Raw genomic sequence first — 24296 nt, forward strand, 5'->3', positions numbered from 1 at the left:
TATTCTGGATGCAAGCGCCCTCGAATCGTGTCTTTGAATACATTAACACCACTTTTCCTTAATACTGCTCCAGCTTCACGCAACGAAAAAGCTTGTCACAAACAAATCGATGATGTTATGATCTTGCTTTGGAGAGGTATTGTTGTTGGACCTCGTCAATGTTTTTAACTACTGTATACTGTTGCACCGGCGGCCGCCGTAGCCGAATGGGTTGGTGCGTGATTACCATTCGGAATTCGCAGAGAGACGTCGAATCTCGTCGAATCTCGGTGAAAGCAAAATTAATAAAAACATTTTTCTAATAGCGGTCGCCCCTCGGCAGGCAATGGCAAACCTCCGAGTGTATTTCTGCCATGAAAAAGCTCCTCATAAAAATATCTGCCGTTCGGAGTCGGCTTGAAACTGTAGGTCCCTCCATTTGTGGAACAACATCAACACGCGCACCACAAATAGGAGGAGGAGCTCGGCCAAGCACCTAACAGAAGTGTGCGCGCCAATTATTTATTTATTTTTATACTGTTGCACCTATTTATGAACGTCTTAGACCTCTTCAAGTATTTTACTGCAGATGCACCTGACATGTTTGGACCTTTAGGGTGTGTACATAGAAACTGTCAGTTCGTTTCTAATACGCGGGACTCATTTTGTAAAACAATTCCCGCTTTCTAAATTTCTCACAAAACTGACAAATTGCACAACGCGTATTGCGAAAAGGATATGCCAATTTGGCAGCATTTAATTTTTTTACAACGGAACTTTAAGTTTGAAGTTTAAGCCGGTCATGCTTCCATTAGACAGACTGTATGTATGTATAGGGCCCGCCATCTATCGTTACGGATTTGAACTAGGTATTATTTGAAGAATGGCAACACTTAGCTGTCATCTGATTTGACAGAAAATTAGTTTTATTCTTCCGCTGAACGAAAATGGTTGTGTATACGCTCAAAGAACGCAATATTGCGACATTACTTTGAAAATCATGGCAATGTTGCAGAATGTGTACGAAAATTACGTACGGCAATGGGAAGAAGAAAAGCACCGAATGAAGCGTATGTGCGTTACTTTGCGAAAAAAGTAAGAGAAACTGGGTTGCTTATTGACAAACCAACGCGTGACCGACCAAAAACCGTGCGTACACCCGAAAATATTGCTGCTGTGGCCGAGAGTGTTCGTGAATCACCAGGAACATCAGTTCACCGTCGTTCTCAACAATTGGACAGTTCGGAGACATCATTGAGACGAATTTTGCGTAAAGACCTTGGTATGACGCCGTACAAAGTCCAAGCCAAGAGCCATATGAATGAAGTTGTGTTTCATCATTAACCGGAAGGATTGTACTTCAAAATAAAAAAAAACAGTTTGGAAAAATATTGAGTAGTTTCTTTTTTATCGCATTTTTGATTTCGTAAAGTTATATGGCGGACCCTGTATATCCAAATAAGAACGAGCAAACATCTCTGGTACTTATGCAAAAATTATTTCATTCTGATTCGGTGCCTGGCTCTATATCGCTAATACCTCAGTGAATTTGTTTTCGATATCCTGTATCGTTTTCGAATTGCCTACTTAGCAACAATGTTTTGGAGCAATCCACATAAAAATTTAACGGGGTCCAATGACAACTTCATGGCGGGGTACACGATTACTAAATTTTTTGATTTGTTTAGCAATTATTTAATTGCTTTTTTTGTGCGTCGATGCCCATGTTGGGGTTGCAATGCTCATCGTTAAAAAAATTGCGTTTCCATCAGTATTTTCGAAAACTTAAATGGTTAATGAAGTCTCGAGTCCAAATTTGCATCCTTTTCTAATGCAATGACTATTCGAAAAATAGGGGTTTTGATCTCTAGGCGTCTTTGTTAACGCTGTTGCTGAGAAAAAATGTGTTTTGCAAAGAAAATATAATTTTTGGAAATACCCTACAGACAATATCAAAATACCTGTAGTATTACACCCGGTTGTATATAATTTTTTTATAACAACACTGGCAATTCCCGCTAAGTCAAATAAAGTTGCTAAAAAATTCGATAGCATAATACATTATTCATATAAATAAGCTGTTCATGTTTGATTTTCACACTCCTTTCGTTCTGCGCGTTCGGGTAGACCGGTTTCAAATTTGCAATTCACACGGTTGAGTGGCCAAAGTACACACATTCAAAGAAAGCTGGCCTTTTGTCAGCTGAAAATATGGTATTTTCTTTCTTGCTTTACTTAAATGTTTCCCTGTTTGTGTGCGCATTTCTTATTCAAGCGCCTTGAAATATGTTTATGCATTACGATAAAGTATCGATATTGACTTGTATACAAAATCATAAATTGAGTTTTTACTTGTGAAGCTTGCGAGCATATGCTTTCGTATTATCACGTTGAAGCAGCAGCAGCAGCACTTCGTCGAAGATGAAATTATTATGATATTCAGGCAAGGGATGACAGGTCCTGGCACTTAAATATACATCGCTCGCACTAAACACACATACCTACATACATATTGTATATAGTACACATACCCATGCTCAGTTTATGTCTGTACGAGTATGTATGCATGTGCATATGTCGCATGTGCAAGTTTTCATAATAAAGATAATCAGGAATCAGAGATTACATCTTGCCAAAGAGGGAAAGGCAATTGTGCGGGACAACAACATACTGAACACCGTTTCGGCTTGAATTGATTTCGAAAAACGAAAAAAGAATGAATATGGAAATAAAGCAACCAGAACGCCTTACGTACTATCCCTTTTTCCAACTATATCTATCATTTTATATAGTTCAATGATTAATACGCAGCTTTCCATGGCCATCAATAATGTCCACTGCCCAACTCATGCACAGATCACGCGCATACACACTTACATACTTTATATACTCGTATATATGTATATGTATAAGGATTTGGGTCGCCTTTTATACGAATATATGTATGTGCATATGGTATGTCGGTATAAGAGAGCAGATATAAATAAATTTTAAATGAACTCTGAAGCTACACAAAATTCATGGACAGTTCAATATTTACCGCCTTTTAAAAATAAATTTTATATGAGAACTTTTCGGATGGCATATTCAGCCAAAACTGAGGTCAGGGTGCGTACGGTATTTGAGGACACCTTGAGAGTAAAACTAATTAGATTTTATTTTGAATGAAACTTTAGAATTTTTTATTTTTCTATTTATAAAATCATTCAATAAAATTTCGTTTAGCTGCAATAATCTCCTCTATCCAGGTCCAGAAACGATTGCATGTGTAATTGCAACCTTCGCAGAAGAAATGGGGTTGTGAGGCTGCTTATAGATTTGACGCTCAACTATGGCCCATATGAAGTAATTCAGGGGACTTAAGTCTGTGGAGTTGGGTGTTCGTAAGTTCGGTGTTATGTGGTCATGGAAGCCATCCAATCTCGTGTTGCCATCGCTTTGTGTAAAAGAGCAGAGTCTTGCTGAAAGATGTATGGGCTGTCACCGCATACACTATCAATCCAGGGTATGACTACTGTCTCTCGAACCTCGATATATGTATGCTGCATAATTCACTCGAAACCCTTGAGTAAAGAATTTGGGTGGCATGATATGTCTTTTGTTGTTCACAACACCAAAAACCATAATAGTGGTTTGAAACTTCATGTGTATGACAGCAGGAACCTCTGTAGGATGGGAACATAGCCATTTGTCATTTTTGCGGTTGGTCTTTTGGTCTTGGTCAAAAATTTTTTTCCCCAAAAAAAAAAAACCCCACAACATCGTTGGCGCTTTAGGATATTTGGTTTGTTTTTTAGAATGCGTTTTGATCGGATAACTCGCTGTTCTCGTGGTTGCTCTGACATAAACTGTCTTTTAGAGATCTTCATGGACAACTTGACGAATAAAGCCCTCAGACAGTAAGCTGCCTCGCAAGGTCCTTCATTGACCTTGAAGGGCCCTCGTCAATGGTCGATAGTGTTAGTGTTTTTTGTGTTTTGCAATTTGCAATATATTCTGCATCGTCGCCTGATGCTTCCAATTCAAGGCGAACCTTATGAACGAATAAACGGGTACACTTAAGAAAATTAGAGATTTCCAAATTGGTGTGATTTGCACTTACAGGGACGAAACTGCATATCTCTTCCTTTCTTGAGTTAACTTGTAGTCCTCCATTTTTTATCTGAAAAAGAACAAAAGGTAAAATAATGGTTTCGGGAAGTTGCATGTTCACAAATGCCGTTTACTCCATGTATCTTGTGGTAATTTTAGGCTATAATGGAATTTTATAGACCGACCGGTAACGAGGGAAAATGGATAATCAAGTCGCACATACTTTACATACGGGATGTACTCAGCTGTCGTATGAGGTGACTAGCTCCCGCTAAGATTTCATCAAGGAGAAAAATAGAAAGAACGCCCAACTTGCATGCTTGTTAGCATGGCTCTGCCTCCCGATTCCACAAACAGACCCGATATTTTATTTTTGTTTTTCTTCTCCAATTAGTCTGGCTATTTGGAAAATACGCATATGGTAGATCCTTTTCTACGTATCGCTATAAACAGATAATTAATATCCATGCAATATACATATGTTTGTGTTTAATGTGAATAAAAATACGAAATTCGAATTTGAAAGACCCTGTCAATGGTTTGAGATCAATTGGAGTATGATCTTAGATGGCGACTTGAGAATTTTATAAATTTCTGACTCAACTTTGGTATTATAAATTACCGAAAGAATTGAGATGAGTAGGAGAATGAGATATCTCAAAGATTTATTTATTGCTCTACAAAATAAAATACACGAGATGCCGTCAATATCGCTAACCCAAAATTCTATTTTAAATATTTTAATTTGTCAAATTACATGAATTATTTGAAATAAAAAAGCTTTTAGGGCATTCACTAGGGGATACTTCCCCAGTTTAAAAAGCTTTTATCCCAATCTGCGCAGTGGATAACACATTCGAAATTGTATATAAATATACTTTATTCATTGGGATGCAACACGCTTCATACAAAAAAGAAAAAACAAAATCAGTACTGTTTTTAATCGGATATACAATTTTTATTATATTTTAAGCCTTTCGCCAAAAGATTTCGTTTTAAGATTTATATAAGCTAGATCGATTAGGAAGTACTCCCTAAATCAAAACAGTGAAACGTCTAATAAATATCTTTCTAATAATAACGAACAAGTCTAAATCAGACAAGTTTTTTCTGAATTATTTAAGTTTTTCTTAAACCTATCTTCCAAAAAAAGTCAAAAATAGTCTTGAGCAATAATGAGGCTAACTCCGTGTATACAATTTTTGTACATTTTTTGCAGACCTTTGAGGCTGAAACTCTTTTATTATCTGAAGTTTGTTTTTGAACAAAGAATTTTTTTAAGGAATTTTATTAATAAAAAATTCGGGATAGTTGACGTGAATCTTAATATTTTTCCAAAAAATTTTGGCTTCCGCCGACATTGGAAAAATAGTACCGATGTTTTTGTATGGAGAATTTTTTTTTTTTTTTTGTCCCCTTTATTGTATACATCTGTCCATTGACATTAAGTACGTTGTTTAACAATTTGGCCAGGATTTACATACATCGCTTAATGACCAGTGCCAAAGCGATAAAAATTAAAATAAACGAAATAATACTATATACAATTAAGTAATATTCAATACAAGTTTTACTCTACATAATTACAATTTTACAACAATTTAACAGCAATTTAACCCCTTTGCTTATTATTTTTTAGCATTCATTAAGTCGCTTGGTCGAGTTCTCTTTAAGCGTCTTTCAGTGTTTTTTTCCTTTTCCAGAAGTTTGTTGATTTCTGCATTATTGTGTTCCTATATTTTTTCAAAGTGGCTTCTTGCTATTTTTTTGGTCTCTTCGTCTACTGTTGCTATATTAAAAGTCCTGTGGATGTCATCATTTTTCGTGTACCTGTCAGACATGGTCAAAATTCGAAGAATCTTCGATTGCTGTCGTTAAATTTTTACTAGGTGAGACTTTTTAGCCGTTCCCCACACCTGTAGTCCATATAGCCAGATTGGTTTAATCATGGCTTTATTTTGTACAATAATAGCTTGTTCTGTATAGTAAGTCTGGATTTTGTGCCGACTAACCAATGAAGTTGTCGAAGTTTTTCTTTTATTTGTTTGACCTTTTGCTTTATGTGGTGATTCCAATTTAGTTTCGAGTCCAAATGTATTCCAAGGTATTTAGAAGTTGGTTTAATTGTAATTGCTTTGCCATTTATTTTTATTGGAACTGCAGTAAATTTTGTTTTGGTAGTAAATGTAACCTGTACGGTTTTGTCTTCATTTATTTTTAGGCACCAATTATCGAACCATTCCTTAAGGGGTTATACGCAGTTATGACTTTAAAAAAAATCGATTTTTTTATTGCATTTTTGTAATGTACATATATTCAAAAGTATACGCACGAAATTTGAAGTAGATCTAAGCAATACTTTCGGAGTTATACCTAAATATGTAGAGATGCCTCGGCACGTTTTAAGGCACGTTCAACCGGTATTGAAACTTTAAACGTGTTTTTTTCAAAACGGCATTTTTCAAGTCGGTGTACACGATATCTCGAAAACGGCTTGTTTGATCGGTCAACCGTTTTAACTCAATCTTTAAAGATACATTTTCTAGTAATTAATCGTTCCTTTTGTAAATCTGATACTTATTTTCCATTTTATAATCAATTTACGGCCAAATTTTAACGTTAAAATCGAAATCATTTCTTTTAAAAGCTGCCATTTTGTGAAAATTCACTATTTTGATTAGCCGAACGATTAATTACTAGATAATCTAATATATTAACAAAATTTGTTTGGTTGTTCGATTTCAGATAATCCAATCCTGAGTTACGATGTACACCGTAAATCGTCTTTTTTTAAAGGAGGTTCCAGAAATCGCTTGCAGCGCGCTCTATAATCAACATTTTCATAAATAAAAAATTTTGTTACGTTCTTGAAGGATGCTTTTATAACCGCCAACAATTTTCAAATTAAAATATTCTGAAGTTTCTTCAGGATAAATCCTTGACATCCCGTCTTTTATTTGCTTCATAACTGCGTATAACCCCTTAACTGCGTTTGTGTATCGCTGCAGTTTTTCAGTAGCGATAGTTAAGCTTTTATCCGATGCCAGTAGTATTGTATCGTCTGCGAACGTAGCAATTGATGAATTAGTTTCGTCAGGAGGTGGTATGTCTGCGGTGAATAAAACATATAGTAGAGGTCCAAGAACGCATCCTTGCGGAACTCCAGCAGTTATTTGATGAATATCTGAACATTGATTGTCATATTTAATATAGAAACTTCGGTTAGTTAGGTAGCTTTTTATGATAAGATAGTAGTCAAAAGGAATCATTATTTTTATTTTGTGGAGTAAGCCACAAAGTGTGGCACAAAACTTTGTCAAACGCTTTAGCTACGTGTAAGAATACTGCCGCACAATAACGATTGTTTTCAAAGTCTGTTTGGATTTCATTTGTAATTCTGTGGATCTGTTGGATAGTCGAATGTTTTTTTCTAAATCCAAATTGATGATCCGGTATTATACGTTTTTTCTCCAGAAATTGGGTTAGTCGATCATGCAGTAATTTTTCAGCAATTTTAGATATTGTCGGTAGTAAGCTTATTGGTCTATAAGATGATACGGTAGTTGGATCTTTACCCGGTTTTGGCAGTGCAATAATCTCTGCCACTTTCCAGAGTTTCGGAAAATATTGCAAGCGAAACATGGCATTGAAAACGTTTCGCAAAAAATATATGCCTTGGTTGGTAGCTCCACTAATGCTTTTCCTGTTATCAAGTCATATCCGGGTGCTTTTTTATGTTTTAGTCCTTTTTTGATGCAAGCTATTATTTCGTGTGTATTCGTCCTTTTTATTTTTGTAAAGTCATAATGGTAGTTGTTTTGGTTGTCAATTTTCTTTTCTTCGTCATTTGATAGAACCTCTTCAAAGTATTTTGCTAAAGTTTTCGCTTTTTCCTCTTTTGTAACGGCCCATGAGTTGTCATCTTTCTTTAGTGGTGGTTGATGTTTTATTTGGGTTTTTAATGTTTTGGCACATTTCCAAAGAGAGTAGTTTGTATCTTTGTTGGGAGTCAGGTTCTTCAAATAGTTTTCGATTTCTGTGTTATTTCTTTTGTTTAAAGTATCCTTAAGAATTTTTGTGGCTAAGTTTAGTTTTCTCTTGTCGTCAGGTGATCTAGTTTTTTGCCATCTTTTTTTTAACTTTCGTTTTTCAATAATTTGCTTCTTCATAGAAATGCCAGTTGCTGCTGAATTTGTTCTATTTTCTTGCTTTGGTGCCGATCTGATCCCTGCTTCTAGTACTACGTCATTGAAATGGATAAGGGCACGTTCAATGTCAAGTTGCGTTTTTAATATCACATTTGGTATAAGTTGATCGTCAATATGGTGGCGGAATTTTTCCCAGTTGGTTCTGTCATTAAATATGCGAAAAGATGTATCTATAGATTTTATATAACTTACATATTCAAGTAATATCGGCGAGTGGTCAGAAGAAAGTTCATAGCATGACTGAATTGTCAATTGGTTATGGCTTATGTTTTTGGTTATGCAGAAATCGATCAAGTGTGGAATTTTTTTTACGTCAGTTGGCCAATAGGTAGGTTCTCCGGTACTTATGAATCTGCAATTGTTTTTGTTAATTGCGTTAATTAGAATACGGCCCTTTTGTTGGTGAGTCTTGAGCCCCAGTTAATGTGTTTTGCATTGAGATCTCCAGCTGCAATAAATCTATTGTTAAGCGTTCTTATGTATTTGTCATATTCATCCGAGTTTATTATATATCTAGGTGGACAGTAAGTGGAAGAAATAGATACTGGTCCATTTTTGTCATATATTTGCACTGTCGTGGATTGAAGATGAGGCGTCGAATATTGGAGTTGTTCTATGTGAGTTATGCTTGATTTAATAATTACAGCTGTCCCTCCATGGGCTCTTCCATCAGGATGGTTTGTCACATACATTTTATAATTAGGAAATTTCAGAAAAAATGGAGAATGATGCACGTTAAAGTACATATTTTGCATATACAGTCACTCACATTCAAAGTCGGGCAGATGCATACGAAAACTTCTAGTCATAATATCTATGTTTTGATGAAAGAAAACACTTTCTACCTTTTTCTGTTTTTTCACAAAAAGTGTTTTATTTAAAAGCAACAAAAAAAAATATATTCCAAAGTCTCTTATAAAATATACACGAAGGCTTAACTTAAATAAGGTCACTTTTCAGTCTCACATTTAAAGTCGGGCACGACATAAAAAATCGAAAAAATTTGTACACAACGCAAAATTAATACTTCGTCGCTCCACCTTTTTGCTTTTCAACAGCTTGTAGCCGGCTTGGCATCGATTCCACTAACTTTTTGCAAACATCAGGGCTTATTTTATTCCATTCTTCCTGCAGAGCAATTTTCAAGAGTTGAATTGATGTACACTGCCTTTCCTGCATCCGGCGACCTAATTCATCCCACAAATGCTCAATGGCATTGAGGTCAGGACTTTGTGCAGGGGTTTTTATTACCTTTGGACAGTTATATAACAACCAGCTCTTGACGTCATATGCGGAATGTTTGGGATCGTTGTCCTGGTAGAATTGAAAACTACTTTCGATGCCTAGTTTTCTCACGCTTTCTTTCAAATTTTGTTTCAAAATTTTTAAATAAACGTGTTTATTCATTATTCCATCAATGAAATGCAATTTTCCAACTCCTGACGCCGCCATGCATCCCCAAACCATTACAGATCCACCACCGTGTTTAACCGTTTTTCTTAAGTTCTTGCCTTCCAGCTCCTTGTTCGGTTTGCGCCACACTTTACCCCTTCCATCACATCCAAATAAATTAAATTTACTTTCGTCAGTAAATAATACCTAAAGAATGAATATTAAAATCATGAAATTGTTATTTTTTCCCCCACTTACAGTGCTCCAAAAATCGAAATCCTTAGCCATATATTGGCGAGCAAAAACAAGCCGGTCATTTTGGTTTTTCTTGCTTATTAGGGGCTTCTTCCGCGCAACTCGGCCGTGAAAATCATTTTTTCGAAGAAGTCTTCTTATTGTTTCGGGATTTACCTCCACCCCAGAAGCTTCTTTAACCATCGCAGTTAATTTTGGAGCAGAAATGAATGGATTTTTCTTCACTTCCCTTAGCACCATGCTCTCATCTTTGGAGGAAAGCTTCTTTGGACGGGTTCCACGATGCTTATTTGCAATGAAACCATTTTCATTGTATCTAGCAATAATATCGTGCACTGTTGACTTGCTTTTTTTTATCAATTTCGATATTGCTCGCTCAGATTTTCCGTCTAAGTGCAGTTGAATTACTATTTTGCGTTCCTCCAATGTAGACTGTTTACCGTTACGCGGCATTTTGCAAAATACTTTTATAAACTCACCCAATGATTGACAAGGCAACAATGAACAATAACTTTTAATACAAGTATAGAAAATTTAGAAATAACGGTATGCATATTTGCAAAACATGGTTTGCCCGACTTTAAATGTGAGACAGAGAAGTGGCCTTTTTCAGTTTTTTATACATTAACATTTTATAAAGCAACTTGGAATATATTTTTGTTATTGTTTTTAAATAAAACAATTTTTGTGAAAAAACAGAAAAAGGTAGAACGTGTTTTCTTTCATCAAAACATAGATATTATGTCTAGAAGTTTTCGTATGCATCTGCCCGACTTTGAATGTGAGTGACTGTATGTAGGTCCACATAATAGTAGTGGTAACTGGTAGTTCGTATAGGTACAGTGTGTGCAAAACTTCTCACAAACAGTCGTTTTTACCTTCGAGCAAATTAACTGTGACTTTGTAGTTGCACTTGCACTCAAATGCAAACCTATGTATGTATATGCAATACGTAAGGACACTACTTTCAATTAAGCTAGCCTAGCTATCGTCTGTTGTCTATTTTATTACAATTTATTGTGAGATTGTATGTAGCTATGCAGGGAGTAGGGAAGGCGGCAGGTAAACTCCTCAATACGCTAACTTCATTAGCTGCCCCAAGTCCGAAGTCTGCAACAACGGAAACGGTACAGCAGCCATTAGAGCGTACGATAGCCACAAAGCACCGCCAACCTAACTAAATACAATAAAGTCAGCGAAAGTATCACTAAACACACAAAGTGGATTCCGCACAAATGCACAAGGATTTTGCAAGGGGTTTTTGCGGCAAAGCTGTGATAACTGGCGACCGAAGAGCTGTTACCGAGTAGATAGTGAACAAAAATAGCCAACAGCTATGGCAATGAGATAAACTACTGGCAAAGTATAAATATTTCATTGAATTAAATTTGCTCCAATAATTTCATGTATACACAAAACAAGCATAAACAAAAAAAAATAGAAATAGAAATAAAAAAAGTTAATGGCACCGATGCACCAAGTAGACACTTTCGAGCGAAGAAGTACCAAATTTGCAGTTAGAGCGTTAAAAGGTTAACAAAATGTTTGCGAACGGACACTCTAATGCATACAAAGGAAGGAAAGAAGCTAAATCAAAAAATGTAATAACTTATGCAAAACCGTAGCGATTTGTCTGCAATTTTTCCTTCACTAAAAGAAGTTATGTAAAAAGGCTATCGAAAATGTGCAATCGAATGCTTATAAGAGTTCGGTCATAATAACAACAACAACACTGGTGTGTGATTACTTTTTAAAGACATTCAAATGATTGAAATTTTCATTATATATTTTTTCACCTCAAACACATTACAGAATACAATATAGACTTTTCGCGAAGATTTGAAATTGAACCAACACACCGCACATGGCAATTCAATATGCAAGAACGGCTTTGGAGTCGATTTTCCAACTCACTACGGCCATTGCCATTATTCTCAAGCAAATTGAGAATTCACACAATGATGTGCGGTGCTTGAATTCCGTCTGCTTCAAATATATTTTTCTTTCTTAAAGTCGTCTCTTAGTTTCAACCACTGTTGAAGTAGCCAATTGTGGCTGATGACTGGCTTGCCAAAAAAATGCTGATTGCAAAAGTTCAAGGTCACTATTTTTTGGCAATAGGTAGGGTAGCTAGCTTCAGGATGCAAGGCAAATTGAGATGTTGGAGTAGAGTAGCAAATTTAATTTTTACAACAGCAACCAACAACAACGTTTTTTATAGATTTCCCCTTGTTTTATTGTGCTAAACAGTTGCATGGACGCATAGACGAAAAAAAAAACAAATCAGCTGATTTACCGATACCACCTTTAATAGATTCGCCTTGTTTTTTACTTAAAACTTTTTTTTTTGCCTTTGCAACGCAAGTCACATTCTGTCAGATTCATTAGATCTTTTGTAGGTTATGTATTTATGCATATATAAACATTATCGTGCAACACTCCCAGTACAAAAATTGTGGGTTGTTTTTCTATTGGAATTATACAATTTATTAGTTTTTAAGACTTCAGCCAAAATTTTTGGGAAAAATATTAAAATTAACTTGAGCTGGACTGATTTAAAACTACCTCCAAAAATCTTACCATTTTGATGCCGTTGACAAACAGTGATATGCAGTCTTTTAAGCTATAGGGTGCGAAATGTAAAATTTGCTTTTTGAATCGGCTATAAAAAAAAAAACTAATCAATATTTTTTCAAACTTTTTTTTTTATTTCGAAGATTGAAGATTGTCATTTATGAATAAAAAATAATATCGTTCAAATGACTGCCACGACTGGCTTTACAGGAGGCCATTCGATCAACCCAAATTTTAAGCACATTTTCGATTGTTTGAGCTCCAATTTCATGAATGGCAACTTCGATTTCGTGTTTTAAAGCATCAATCGTCTCTGGATGGTTCGCATAGCATTTGTCCTGAACGGCTCCCCACAAAAAATAGTCCAACGGGCTTAAATCACAGCTCCGAGGTGGCCAATTAATATCGGAATTTCGGCTGATTATTCGGTTTTCAAAAACGGTAGCCAAAAGTTCGATTGTAACTTTGGCAGTGTGACAAGTTGCACCGTCCTGTTGAAACCAAATGTCGTCCATGTCATCCTATTCAATTTTTGGAAACAACTCGTTGAGCATGTCACGGTAACGCTCGCCATTTACTGTAACCGCGGCTCCTCGCCCATTTTCGAAAAAAATGCTCCGATGATGCTGCCAGACCAAAAACCGCTCCAAACAGTGACTCGTTGTGGATGCATTTGCTTTTCTACAGTAACGTGTGCATTTTCTGAGCGCCAAATCCGACAATTTTGCTTATTGACGTAGCCACCGATGTGAAAATGAGCTTCATCAGAAAAGAATAGGAATTTTCACTCAAAATCATGAATCTTGTATTTTAAGTTTGGTGAATAGTAATAGAGGCGAAATAGACACATAAACGAGAGTTAAGTGGTAAATATTTTTTTTTTATTTAACATTTTTTAAATGGTTCGGTTCACACGGGAGGTCTTACTAAGGTGTTTTTGATTGAAATCGTTTGAAAATTCTTACTCCCCTCAAATTAGATTTAAAATTCAAAATAGCGGATCTAATTAATATGTGAAATGACTTTTTAATGTTAAATAAATCCACCTTAATTTTTTTACTACAAATGAGTAATTCGATGAAATTTCTTACGCCTGAGTAGAAAGTAATAAATATCACTGTTCCGATCGTTACGATCAAATTATCTGCCCCCATAAAACCGTGCTTTTTTACATAGCCAGACACAGTTTCGTGCTTTTTGTGGTCAAGTTTACTACCTGCCACGTTCTTGCAAGCGAACTGATTATATTTTCGCTAGAACTAGAAGCATCATATATTTCATTCGGTTTAGTTCCTCGTGGTACGATTGATAATGTAAGCGCCTCAACAAAAATACTATGTCGAGCCTCTCATATAATACCGGTTTTATCACTATTCTTTTAGGTGTTATATGTTTGGTTTTCGCTGATATCGGAATCTGTTGGGCCGCAGACAGTACTTGAGTGGCTTTTATTCCTTTACTTCGTAATTGTACCCATATGATTTTAGTTATGAATGTTTCTCCAGTCCTTCAAGGTGCATCCAAATATGGAATTTTTCCACTATGCGACACTGTCTTTTCAACCGATTTTTGACTCCCTTTTGCAATACCGATGCGTTCGTTTTCTACGTGAGATGCTCGCAAGCCGCTTTGAGGAAGGGGGGTTTTCTCCTATTGACATAATAAAATTTTTAAAGGTAGGGCGTGATATAGCGTCCGTAACGCTATGGTCTCACCCCGATGCTTGTCATCAGCAAGAATCACTCAGTAATATGTCTACTAAATTTGGAACGAAATGGATTGGAAATACGATTTTTCAAAATATCTTAATCCGTTTCCTGGGGCTAGGGTTTGGGCCAATTTTTCTGTAAAAGCATTTGCATTCACCTTGTTTATACATATTGTAAATAGAAGCCGAATTGGTCAATAAATAGGATTTTTAGAAATATTTCTACATCAGTGCCGTCTGGATGTTAAAAAAGTAACCTATAATTTGCTCAGAATGTAGTAATAGTTCTAGTATTGAAAATTCTGTCAAAATCAGCTTTTAAAATTGTTCTAAAAATTCGTTTACACTCAATACATCAGTCGTAATATTTTTTTAATTCGATAAATTTTTACGAGAAGATTTTTCATGGCAGAAATACAAGGTGAAGTTCAAAATAAACAGGGCTGAGCTAAAATAGAAACGACAGGAGCTTTGTTCTGATAATTTCGAATTTACTTATTCGAAATAGTCCCCTCTGGCCCCGACACATTGTTTTGCGCGATCTAAAAGCTATTCGAAAGAATGTTTCCGGTCATTGATCGGAATGTCCTTCAGGATGTCGGTACAAGCCTTCCGGATGGCTTCTATGGACGCAAAACGTTTTCCTTTCATGACCAAATCCAATTCTCTGAATAGGTAGAAGTTACAGGGGGCCTTATCAGACGAATATGGTGAGTGATTGATGGTTAAAATGCGATTTCTAGTCAAAACTTTAGTCACAATAGTGGATCGATGAGATGGTGCATTATCGTGCAATAAGTGCCAGCTTCCGACTTCGCGGTATGCAACAAATGCTTCAAAACGCCAAGATATTGCATTGACGGTTTGGTCCATTGACTCGAACTCCTTGTGGACAATTCCCTTGGAATGGTAAAAACAAATGAGCATCGACTTGATTTTTGACTTCTCAAAACACGATTTTTTGGGTGGTGGCTTGTTTGGGGCCTTCCATTCGACATTTTCACGCTTAGTTTTGGTTCATATTGGAAACACCACGTTTCATCACCAGTTACAATGTTGTAGAGGAAATTCTCATCTTTCTTTCTTCAATGAGGTCTTTCGAATGTTGAATTCCGAGCAATTTTTGGTCCTCAGTTAACTTGTGCGGAATGAAACGTGCACAGACCTTTCGTATGCCCAAATGATCAGTTGAAATGCGATAAATCGATGTCTTCGAGATATTCAACTTCGTTTCCATGACTTTCAACGATGATTTCGGTTAATTTCTGATAAATTTACGAACAATTTCGATGGAGTTTTCGGTGATTACTGATTTTGGGCGGCCCGTATGTTCATTGTCATTTATGTCCTCATAACCATCTCTGAAACGTGTAAACCACTTATTAGCTCTGACACGAGATAGACAATCATCGCCATAAACTTTGTTCATCAATTCATATGTTTCGGTAAATATTTTACTGATTGTAAAATAAAATTTGATATTAGCTCTTTGTTCAAAACTTATTTTTGTACCGACGACACAAACATACTGACACTTTAGACACAATAACTTCGCTTCCTCTGAATATAATTTCACCAAGCTTTCACTGTAAATCATGAATGAAAATGGGTACTGTCTTAGGAAACCCTTTCTAAATAAATATAAGAACATCGTAGCCACAGACTTACAATACCTAATATACATTTATTTATCTACGTCAATTTAAACGACTAAAAACTAATTTGGATTCAATTTAAAAATAAATCAATACTGTTTTACAGTCGCTGCACATTGTTTCCTTAGTTGCTTACATCAATCTTTTTAATCTTTAATACCAACTAAAACAGACAGCAAACAAAGAAGTATAATAGCAATCAAACTTTAATTTTTTACCATATTTCGTCATTCTTATTTTTCTCATACTTACACACACTCTTTCGCTCTTATCCTCATTCTAGGAGTTGCGCGTGTACTGGGCAATCGCTTGAAATTGGGCGAAAAAATCGTAGTTACCAACGGCGATAAAGCAAGTGGCAGTGCCATAAAATACGATGTCGAAGTTCGTGATACGGATGTGGTAAGTAGCACTTTGAAAAGTTCAAAGAAATCTACTAGTTTGGAAAAATAAAAAATCAAAAATAACAAAAAGTAGAGAAAAATCTGAAAAAGTGCGCAGAAAATATGCACTTTGCAAATTTATATTTGAGTTGGTTTATGCCATACTTTACCGATCAATCGACCAATCGCCTGTGCGCCTGCCCGTCCACTCCGCCAATGAAATGTTTAGTTAAAATATTTCGTTCACTGGAAATTTTGTATTTGTATATGTATGTGTACAAGTTTGATGTCTATAAATGTGTGTGTGTCTGCGTGCGCAGGATTGTGCCACTTTTGCAACTTTTACGTTAACTTTTTCATTTGTTTGTATACTTTACAGATTCAATTATTGAAATCTTTCGATATATTTAGCGGTTCAATGTATCGAGGACATTTGGTTGTGCGCAATCATTTACAAGTGGATAAGTTTACCAACTTGGTGAGTATAGCTCCCACCACCCTACAAAAGTATATATATACATACATATTTAAGTATTGTAAGTATTTACCTTAACTATATACAGGGTTTTAAATAAGGATTTAAAATATTTAAGGAGGTAATAGCTTGGACCAAGTATGGCAAGTTATTCTTTTCTGTAACATTTACTTCCAATCTCGTTTACTTATTATATATAAACAGTCAAAACAAAGAAGCCAAAAACAAAAAACCTAGTTACGAAAAATGTTCAAAAGTATCCTTCCATTTGCTAGCATTCGAACTCTTTGTAAAACCCAGGCCTTCTAGGCAGTTTTTAGTTCGTAGTCACATTTTAGTTCATAGCTGACGCTTTTCCAGACTATGTGCAGGGTTATAACATAGACCACTTTTTTCAGATATATACTCAAAAAACAAATAAAAAAAACGAAAGGGTTTAAATCAAACGATCTTACAGGCCTTAATACTGGTTGGCCCCTTTCTTTTTCATACTCTTACATGGAAAAGTTTGGTGTAAATTAGATATGTGAAGTTTTTAGATATTTACGGTCCCGAGATTTTCGGGATCCTATATTATAATCCCGTGTTATCGGGATTAATCCCGCGATTTAGATATTCACTATTGTGCAACAACTTAACTCAAACAAAATTGCTTACTATCGTTTGAGAAGCTCTCCTACCATATAAGTCCGTGATAAAGGTAGCTGTAAAACAAAAACTAACTGACGCAGCACTTTCAAATTTTGACAGGAGTCAACTGACAGATGCCTGTTGACAGGAGCAGTATTTCTTTTTCAGTAAAGAGGTCAGAAATATAAAAAGTCACGGACTTATTGACCCGCCCTCGTATTTTAAATATATTTTTGTATTTAAATATACTGTTTATTACTAATTCTTAATGAGTATACTAATTTTATTTATTATTTTAGTAGCAAAGCAAAATACAATATTTAAATTTATACGCATTTAATAATATTTTATCGTGTACATATTTTATAAAGTAACTTAAGGCGTAACGAAAAAATTCGATGTGACTGAAAGAAAGAAGCTCATATATTTTTTTTAACTCGTGCAATTTACGAGGAATAAGTAAGCTTTAATAAATATTAATTTCTGTAAAAATAAGAAATTGAGTAAGTTGATGCAACTTTTTACAAAAATAATATCAGTTTCGACTATTTTCTTTGTTTGCTTTTTAATATAGCTCATACTACAACAAAAACGATATAATTCAAAACCCTTTTACAGAAAAATTCAACAAATTTGTACCAGAATTTAAAGTTTTTTGCAAGAAACTTTAGACAAATTCTGGGTATACAGTTTTGTAGCATATTAAGTTTTGGCATACCATTGTGCCAGTTTAATGTGGCTCAAAATTCTCGTTGATTTTTTATGTCGTTTTGTTGGCGGTGTTGTGCGATTTCTTTCATATAACGAATGCTAAAAATTTGTATGTGAAGTTAATGCGCGATTCCGCCAGAAAAAAATTGCTAAAAATTAAAGCAATTTTGGAGCCACTAAAGTCCGTGGATGAGGTTGTCCCGGAAGTCTTGGGATTGTTGGCAAATAGTTCCAGAATTTTTGGTGCTTAACAAACAGCGCGATCCCAGGATTGACATGCTATCTGATTTGAACTAGAACTAAAAAAAAGAGAAATCGAAAGGGTTTAAACCATGCAATCTTACCACCCTTCCTACCCGTCTACGTGGAAAAGTTTGGCGTAAGTGCTCTCCACCGGCAATCGAAAATTGAGCTGGAGTACTGGAGTCTTATTGGAATCATATTTGAAGTTTTTAATCCAAAGGAATGCTGTCAAAAGATCAACCCTGATGCTCGGCAGAAAGTTTAGATAATGAAAGTTTAACAAAACAACAGATGGTGGATAAAGACTTGGAAAAACTCTTAAAATTCTAATTGAGAAGGTGGGTGTGTCCATTACTCTCGATGGTCCATGAGAATGTCTCTGTACAGAGTTGACAACAGATAATTTGCTTCGAATTCCAAACAAATAATTTCACAACACCTCAGCCGACTATGATAAGAATATCCAATTAAAAAAGGTATAATAAAAATATTAAGAAGTAAAGGAGTTAAAAAAATAATAACTTGCCGTATCTCCAAAACCGTTACTGTTTACTAATACCTTTTTGCATCTTTCGGTCCATACTATTACCTTCTTAAACATTTTTTAACTTTTTTTAACACCCTGTATGTATGTATAAGTATTTTTGCAAGTTTGGTTGCCTGCCTGTCAGTCTAACAGCATAGCTACTCAGCGCATTGATTCGCAATGAGCGCATTTGTATACTTTCGATAAGTAACGAAAGTAACTTTTGCTGTAACATTTTTGTGCAATTTAAATTCTTATAAAAAAAAAAAAACAATCACAACTTTTTCTTGATTCTCGCGTTCTTATTTCCCCACGTTTATTTATTTATCTTCTTTTTTATATTTTTATGTCGTTTTGCCACATCGTTAGTTTGCCAGAAATATTTCGAAATGTTCAAGTGCCCTTGAACGCATACCCACAGTGAAACCATTCACGTGCCGTCTAACATCGAAGCAATCTTTGGGCCAACAACTGCTCGAACATTATGTGGTAACACCCATTTTTGAGGCCGACACCGGACGCTATGCGTGTCAGATTGAATTGTCGTCGAATTTCAATGAAGTACTTAGCATTGTGAAGACTAATGATGTCCACTTCGATTTGGAGGTGCGGTTTTTACATAGTTGTTCATCGCTCTCACTCCTCTGCCAATGTGCTACATGCTATTTATTTACGAGCTGATCTATCTTTCTTTCTTTGCTTGATTTGCAGGCACAACTGCCAAATGGTTTATCGGATGTTATGTCATTAAAATTTGTTCCCGGCGTGCGCGTAACACCGCAAACGTTGCAAGCAACTGAATTGAAAGAACAAGATTTAACAATCACTGGGCTGGACAAGGTGCTACAGAAGGTGGAGGTGAGTGCAATACGTAGATATAGGTACCCAATTGCTTAATAATTTATTAGTATGAAGTAAACAGATGTAATGAGGTAGTTGAAATATACGAATCCATTATAAATCTGACATGTCATTGTATGCAACTTCAATTTATGAATGCGTGAAGTGCATTTTAAAGTACGAGGACCACTCAATAATTCCTTACAAAACCCAAGAGGTGGCGCTTACTAGATAGCTGCCAAAAGTTCAGTTATATCGATGACATGGTATCATTTTTAATGCAGATTGCAATAAGAATCTTTTGCTTATTTAGAAGAGCGTAAGAAAACGAGTTCTGGATTAAGCACACCTGTGAAGTTTCCACTTATGACTTTTTTTATCTCTAAGCTTGAAAAAATGGCTAAGTAGACAACGGCTCATTTCAAATTAGGTCGTCGTATATATCTTGAGGACCTTTTGAAACCTTACTTTATAGAGGGCTTAAAAAGTTGGAAGTTTATAGGGCTAAAAGAAGATTATGTTGAAAAATGATAAACAAATTTAATGAAAATTTAAATTATTGAACGATCATCGTATCAATACATTCATTGCTTATTTTCTGAAGTCAATTTTACACTCTCGGTAGTATATTTAACAATTTTGAGACCGAATAAAAATTTGATCTTCTGAAAGCCAATGAACGTACTTTGAAATAAATGCGACTAAAAAAAAAATGGAAAACAAGCGTATTTTAGTGTTTTTTTTCAAACAATAACAAAGATGATTCTCAATAGTTATCTCAATAAACAAAATAATTATTTGAAAGCTTTCCATACGTCATAGCAGTTTTTGATGTCGAAGGCATAGTCATTTCACAAACCCTAAAATGTGAACGATAATAGGAAAAAATAAAACCAATCCTTTCTCATAGGAATACCTAGGAATACATTTCTATTATTATGGACTACAAACGGTTAATTCCGACGCTGTCTTATCTCAATTGGAAAGCTATCAATGCTATCTGGGAATCGCTATAAGAAACTTTCAGGGACTACTTAAATTGGTTTCAGCTATTAATGGAAAAATTTGAGGCGCTTTGCCATTCAAAATGACAAAACACAATTTTTTTCCAAAAATTTTGAACGAAAATTCCAGGAATCCATTGTTTAACACATTTTTTCAAAAATAAGAAGGCAATATTTATTTATATAATATTTTATTAATTTTGTCCCGTTCGTTGAGTCAGAATGACTCAATACCAACAATTTATATATTTTTGAAATCTATAAAACAAGACGAATCGATTGGTGGTACCAAATTAAAAAAAAAACGTTCGTTATTTAGCCATGTTCTTCTATTTTCTGCCGAAAAAAATAAATCAACTTTTAACCGTTATTATTTAACTGGGAAAAAAATTTGAACAGTAATTCTATTTTCAAATAAGATAAAATACAAACTACTTTTTTGTCGAAGCTTTTATTATAAAATTGATAACCGGTTGGTCTGGAATCGCTCTCTTACAATAACAACAACCGAGCATTACCTATTATATACAAAGAACCGAGAAGTCTTGTGAGCATACATAGCATACTATAGGTATACCTATTATTATTAGAAGGCCATTACGCACTGCGACCAGAGCTGATCTATTGTGAAAGGCCTATTTTGTAACCCTAGAGTTTTAGGCTTTTTAGAAATTTTAGCACAGTTTTGGGTTTGTTGTTCCAAAGATTGCATGGAGATACTACGATACCACCAAGGTGGTGAAGTCTTTGTCTGCCCAACGCAGGACATTCACAAAGCACATGTTCTGAGCTTTCTATGTCCATTTCGCAAAAGCGGCAGACATTGGTCTCGGACAGACCAATATTATTTAGATGGTACCTCAGGTTGCAGTGACCTGTAAGGTATCCGGTTAAAAGACGCAGATCTACTCTGTTTAGTGAGAGAAGTTTGTCAGATATTCCTTTGTTGGGACTTAGGAATAGTTTGGCTTGACGTTGACCGGCACAGTTTAGCCAGTGTGCGGCAAGTTTTCTTTCTTCCCATTTCCTAAGGAATTCATTAATGTGGCCTTTTGTCAGTCCACAGAAAGGCTCAGGACCAGTAAGTTGCATATTTGCTCCTTGTTTTGCAAGGTCGTCAGCCATTTCATTTCCCTCATGTCCTTCATGTCCCGGAATCCAACATAGTGTTACTATGTTGAGGTTTCCTAACGTGTTTAGGAGGTTTAGGCAATCATTTACCAATTTAGAGGTGATAGTTGTTGATAGAAGGGCTTTTAGAGCCGCTTGGCTATCTGAAAGTATGTAGATGTGAGTACCTCTCATTTTCCTTCTAAGGCATTCTCTCACACATATTTCAATGGCATGTATTTCTGCCTGGAATATTGTTGGGTAGGATCCCATCGTTCTGTTACAAGCTAAGTCCGTTATAGATATGAAACTGTAATACTTTTTTTTAACGAAGTTAGTTTATTTAATCATGTGAAAATAAAAATAAAAAACTTTTAATTTCCATTCAAATGGTCACCATTTGCTTTTATACAAGCCTTCAAACAATTAGTCATTCAGCAATTGCAATTGCGGCCGCCGGAGGCGAATGGGTTAGTGCGTGATTACCATTCGGAATTCACAGAGAGGGCGCTGGTTCGAATCTCGGTGAAAGCAAAATTAATAAAAACATTTTTCTAATAGCGGTCGCCCCTCGGCAGGCAATGGCAAACCTCCGAGTGTATTTCTGCCATGAAAAAAGCTCCTCATAAAAATATCTGCCGTTCGGAGTCGGCTTGAAACTGTAGGTCCCTCCATTTGTGGAACATTATCAAGACGCACACCACAAATAGGAGGAGGAGCTCGGCCAAACACCTAACAGAAGTGTACGCGCCAATTATTTATTTTATTTTTTAATTGCAACACGCACGGTTCCCATGGCAATTAACGTCGGTGCTCGAACCAAAGGTTGTTTGCGACTCTTCAAATTTCTCTGAGGTTTTCGACGGGTTATGTTCTTCATTTCTGACCACAAACTGTAGTCCAATGCATTCAGATCTGGACTTCCAGGTGACCAATCTGCTGCGAATATGAACCCAGGAATATTGTTTTTTAGCTACTGCTGGGTGATTTTTGCCTTATGAGCTGGTGCGGAATCTTGCTGGAAGATCCAACGCTCCCCATTGAAGAGAGTATTGCTCAAATGCTTTACCACGACTCTAAGACATCCTCTGGTACACTTTTGTACCGGTACTGGTCTTAACTCCTTTTTCGCGGAAATGAAAAGATGTAACGCTTTTACCCCATCAAAACATTACGTGACCATGCTGAACTCTTGGAACAACATTTTTTACGTCTCTAGAAGTTTTAGCATAGATTTTGCCGTTTTGCTTATTAAAAAATTCTTCAACAGTAAATATTTTCTCATCTATGAAAAGAATATTTTCACGGCTGTTAACCGCGTGCCACCGAAGAAGCTGTTTGCATCTGTCGAGTCTAATTTTCTTCAAGCTCGTTGTCAAAATGCGTCCAGTTGAGCGATGAAATACTTTCATGTGGAGATCATCTGTACTTAGTCTTAACATGGGTCTGGTTGATATTTTCGGTTCCCTGGACAGGATTTTCTGCTTTCTAAGGGGATATCACCAAATTCTTTCTCGAACAGCTTTTATGGCTGCACTGGTTCGAACCACGCGAGGACGACCACTCCTTTTTCTGTCTGCTACTTTAGACGTTTGGGAAAAAGGATTGATCGTGCGGTAAACAAACATTCTCGAAATATTAAGTTTTTTCAGCCATTCGTAAATCTCTCTTGCACTTTTACCACACTTATATAATGCAATCACTGCAATGCGATTTTCCTTAGCTCCTCATTCCATTGTTACCAAGCGAAATTTGCCACGAAATTGAGTTTAATTTATGAGTAGACAATGCATACAAACAAAAACAAAAATAACAGAACTTTTATCTTCGAATTTGTTCTCGTCGTATGTATTGTAAATTTTTTTACAGAATTTCACCAAGTTTCATTTTCACCAAGTTACTGTAGAGTCAGTGATACAATTTACCAAGCGGTCCTAAGTCTGTTTACCTTCTGTGCTAGAAATTTAGTCTAGATTTCCGCAAGCTGCTAACAAATGCTGTTATGACCTTTTGAACTTGGAGCAGATATAGGAAAAGACTGTTTTGTTCGAAAGTGGAGAATATGAAATTATGCTAAGTTTGTGGAAAAAAATTCTTCAGAAAATGTAGATATTAAGCTTAGATTTTCTTCCCTTGAATCAGTTTTTCAAATTTATCAATATTGTGCCATTTCAAGATATTGACGTCCATAAACCAATTTTCCATTTATCAGAGGGCATTGACTAGTAAAAACTCAGTCACCACTCTACTCACCGAACTCACAATTACTTGTTTAATAGTTTTAATGCCCATGGCTTTAATTTTGACATACAGTGGCGGTCAAAACAATAGCAATGCGATATGGTGCCACGTGTAATTTTTTAGTAATTTTAGTGTAATTTTTTAAATATACTTTTTACAAATACAGTTTCAACAACAACAAAAAAGTTTCAAACTTTGTGCAAAAAAATTATACAAATTTGGCATTTTTTAGGCAGAATTTTTAAAAAAATTTTGGGTATGCCGTTTGTA

At 35.6% G+C, this 24296-nt stretch overlaps 1 protein-coding gene across 1 annotated transcript in view; it reads left to right on the top strand.

Moving 5' to 3' along the window:
• The window catches only part of LOC128868613 (nuclear pore membrane glycoprotein 210), a 145836-nt gene that overhangs the window by 29279 nt on the left and 92261 nt on the right, over window positions 1-24296 (top strand). Inside the window, exons 17-20 of the mRNA XM_054110904.1 lie at window positions 16147-16265; window positions 16626-16724; window positions 19201-19437; window positions 19543-19689. Of these exons, the coding sequence (XP_053966879.1) occupies window positions 16147-16265; window positions 16626-16724; window positions 19201-19437; window positions 19543-19689 (602 nt within the window). The remainder of the gene's footprint in view (window positions 1-16146; window positions 16266-16625; window positions 16725-19200; window positions 19438-19542; window positions 19690-24296) is intronic.

This window comes from Anastrepha ludens, chromosome 6 (assembly GCF_028408465.1).
Source record: "Anastrepha ludens isolate Willacy chromosome 6, idAnaLude1.1, whole genome shotgun sequence".
NCBI lineage: Eukaryota > Metazoa > Arthropoda > Insecta > Diptera > Tephritidae > Anastrepha > Anastrepha ludens.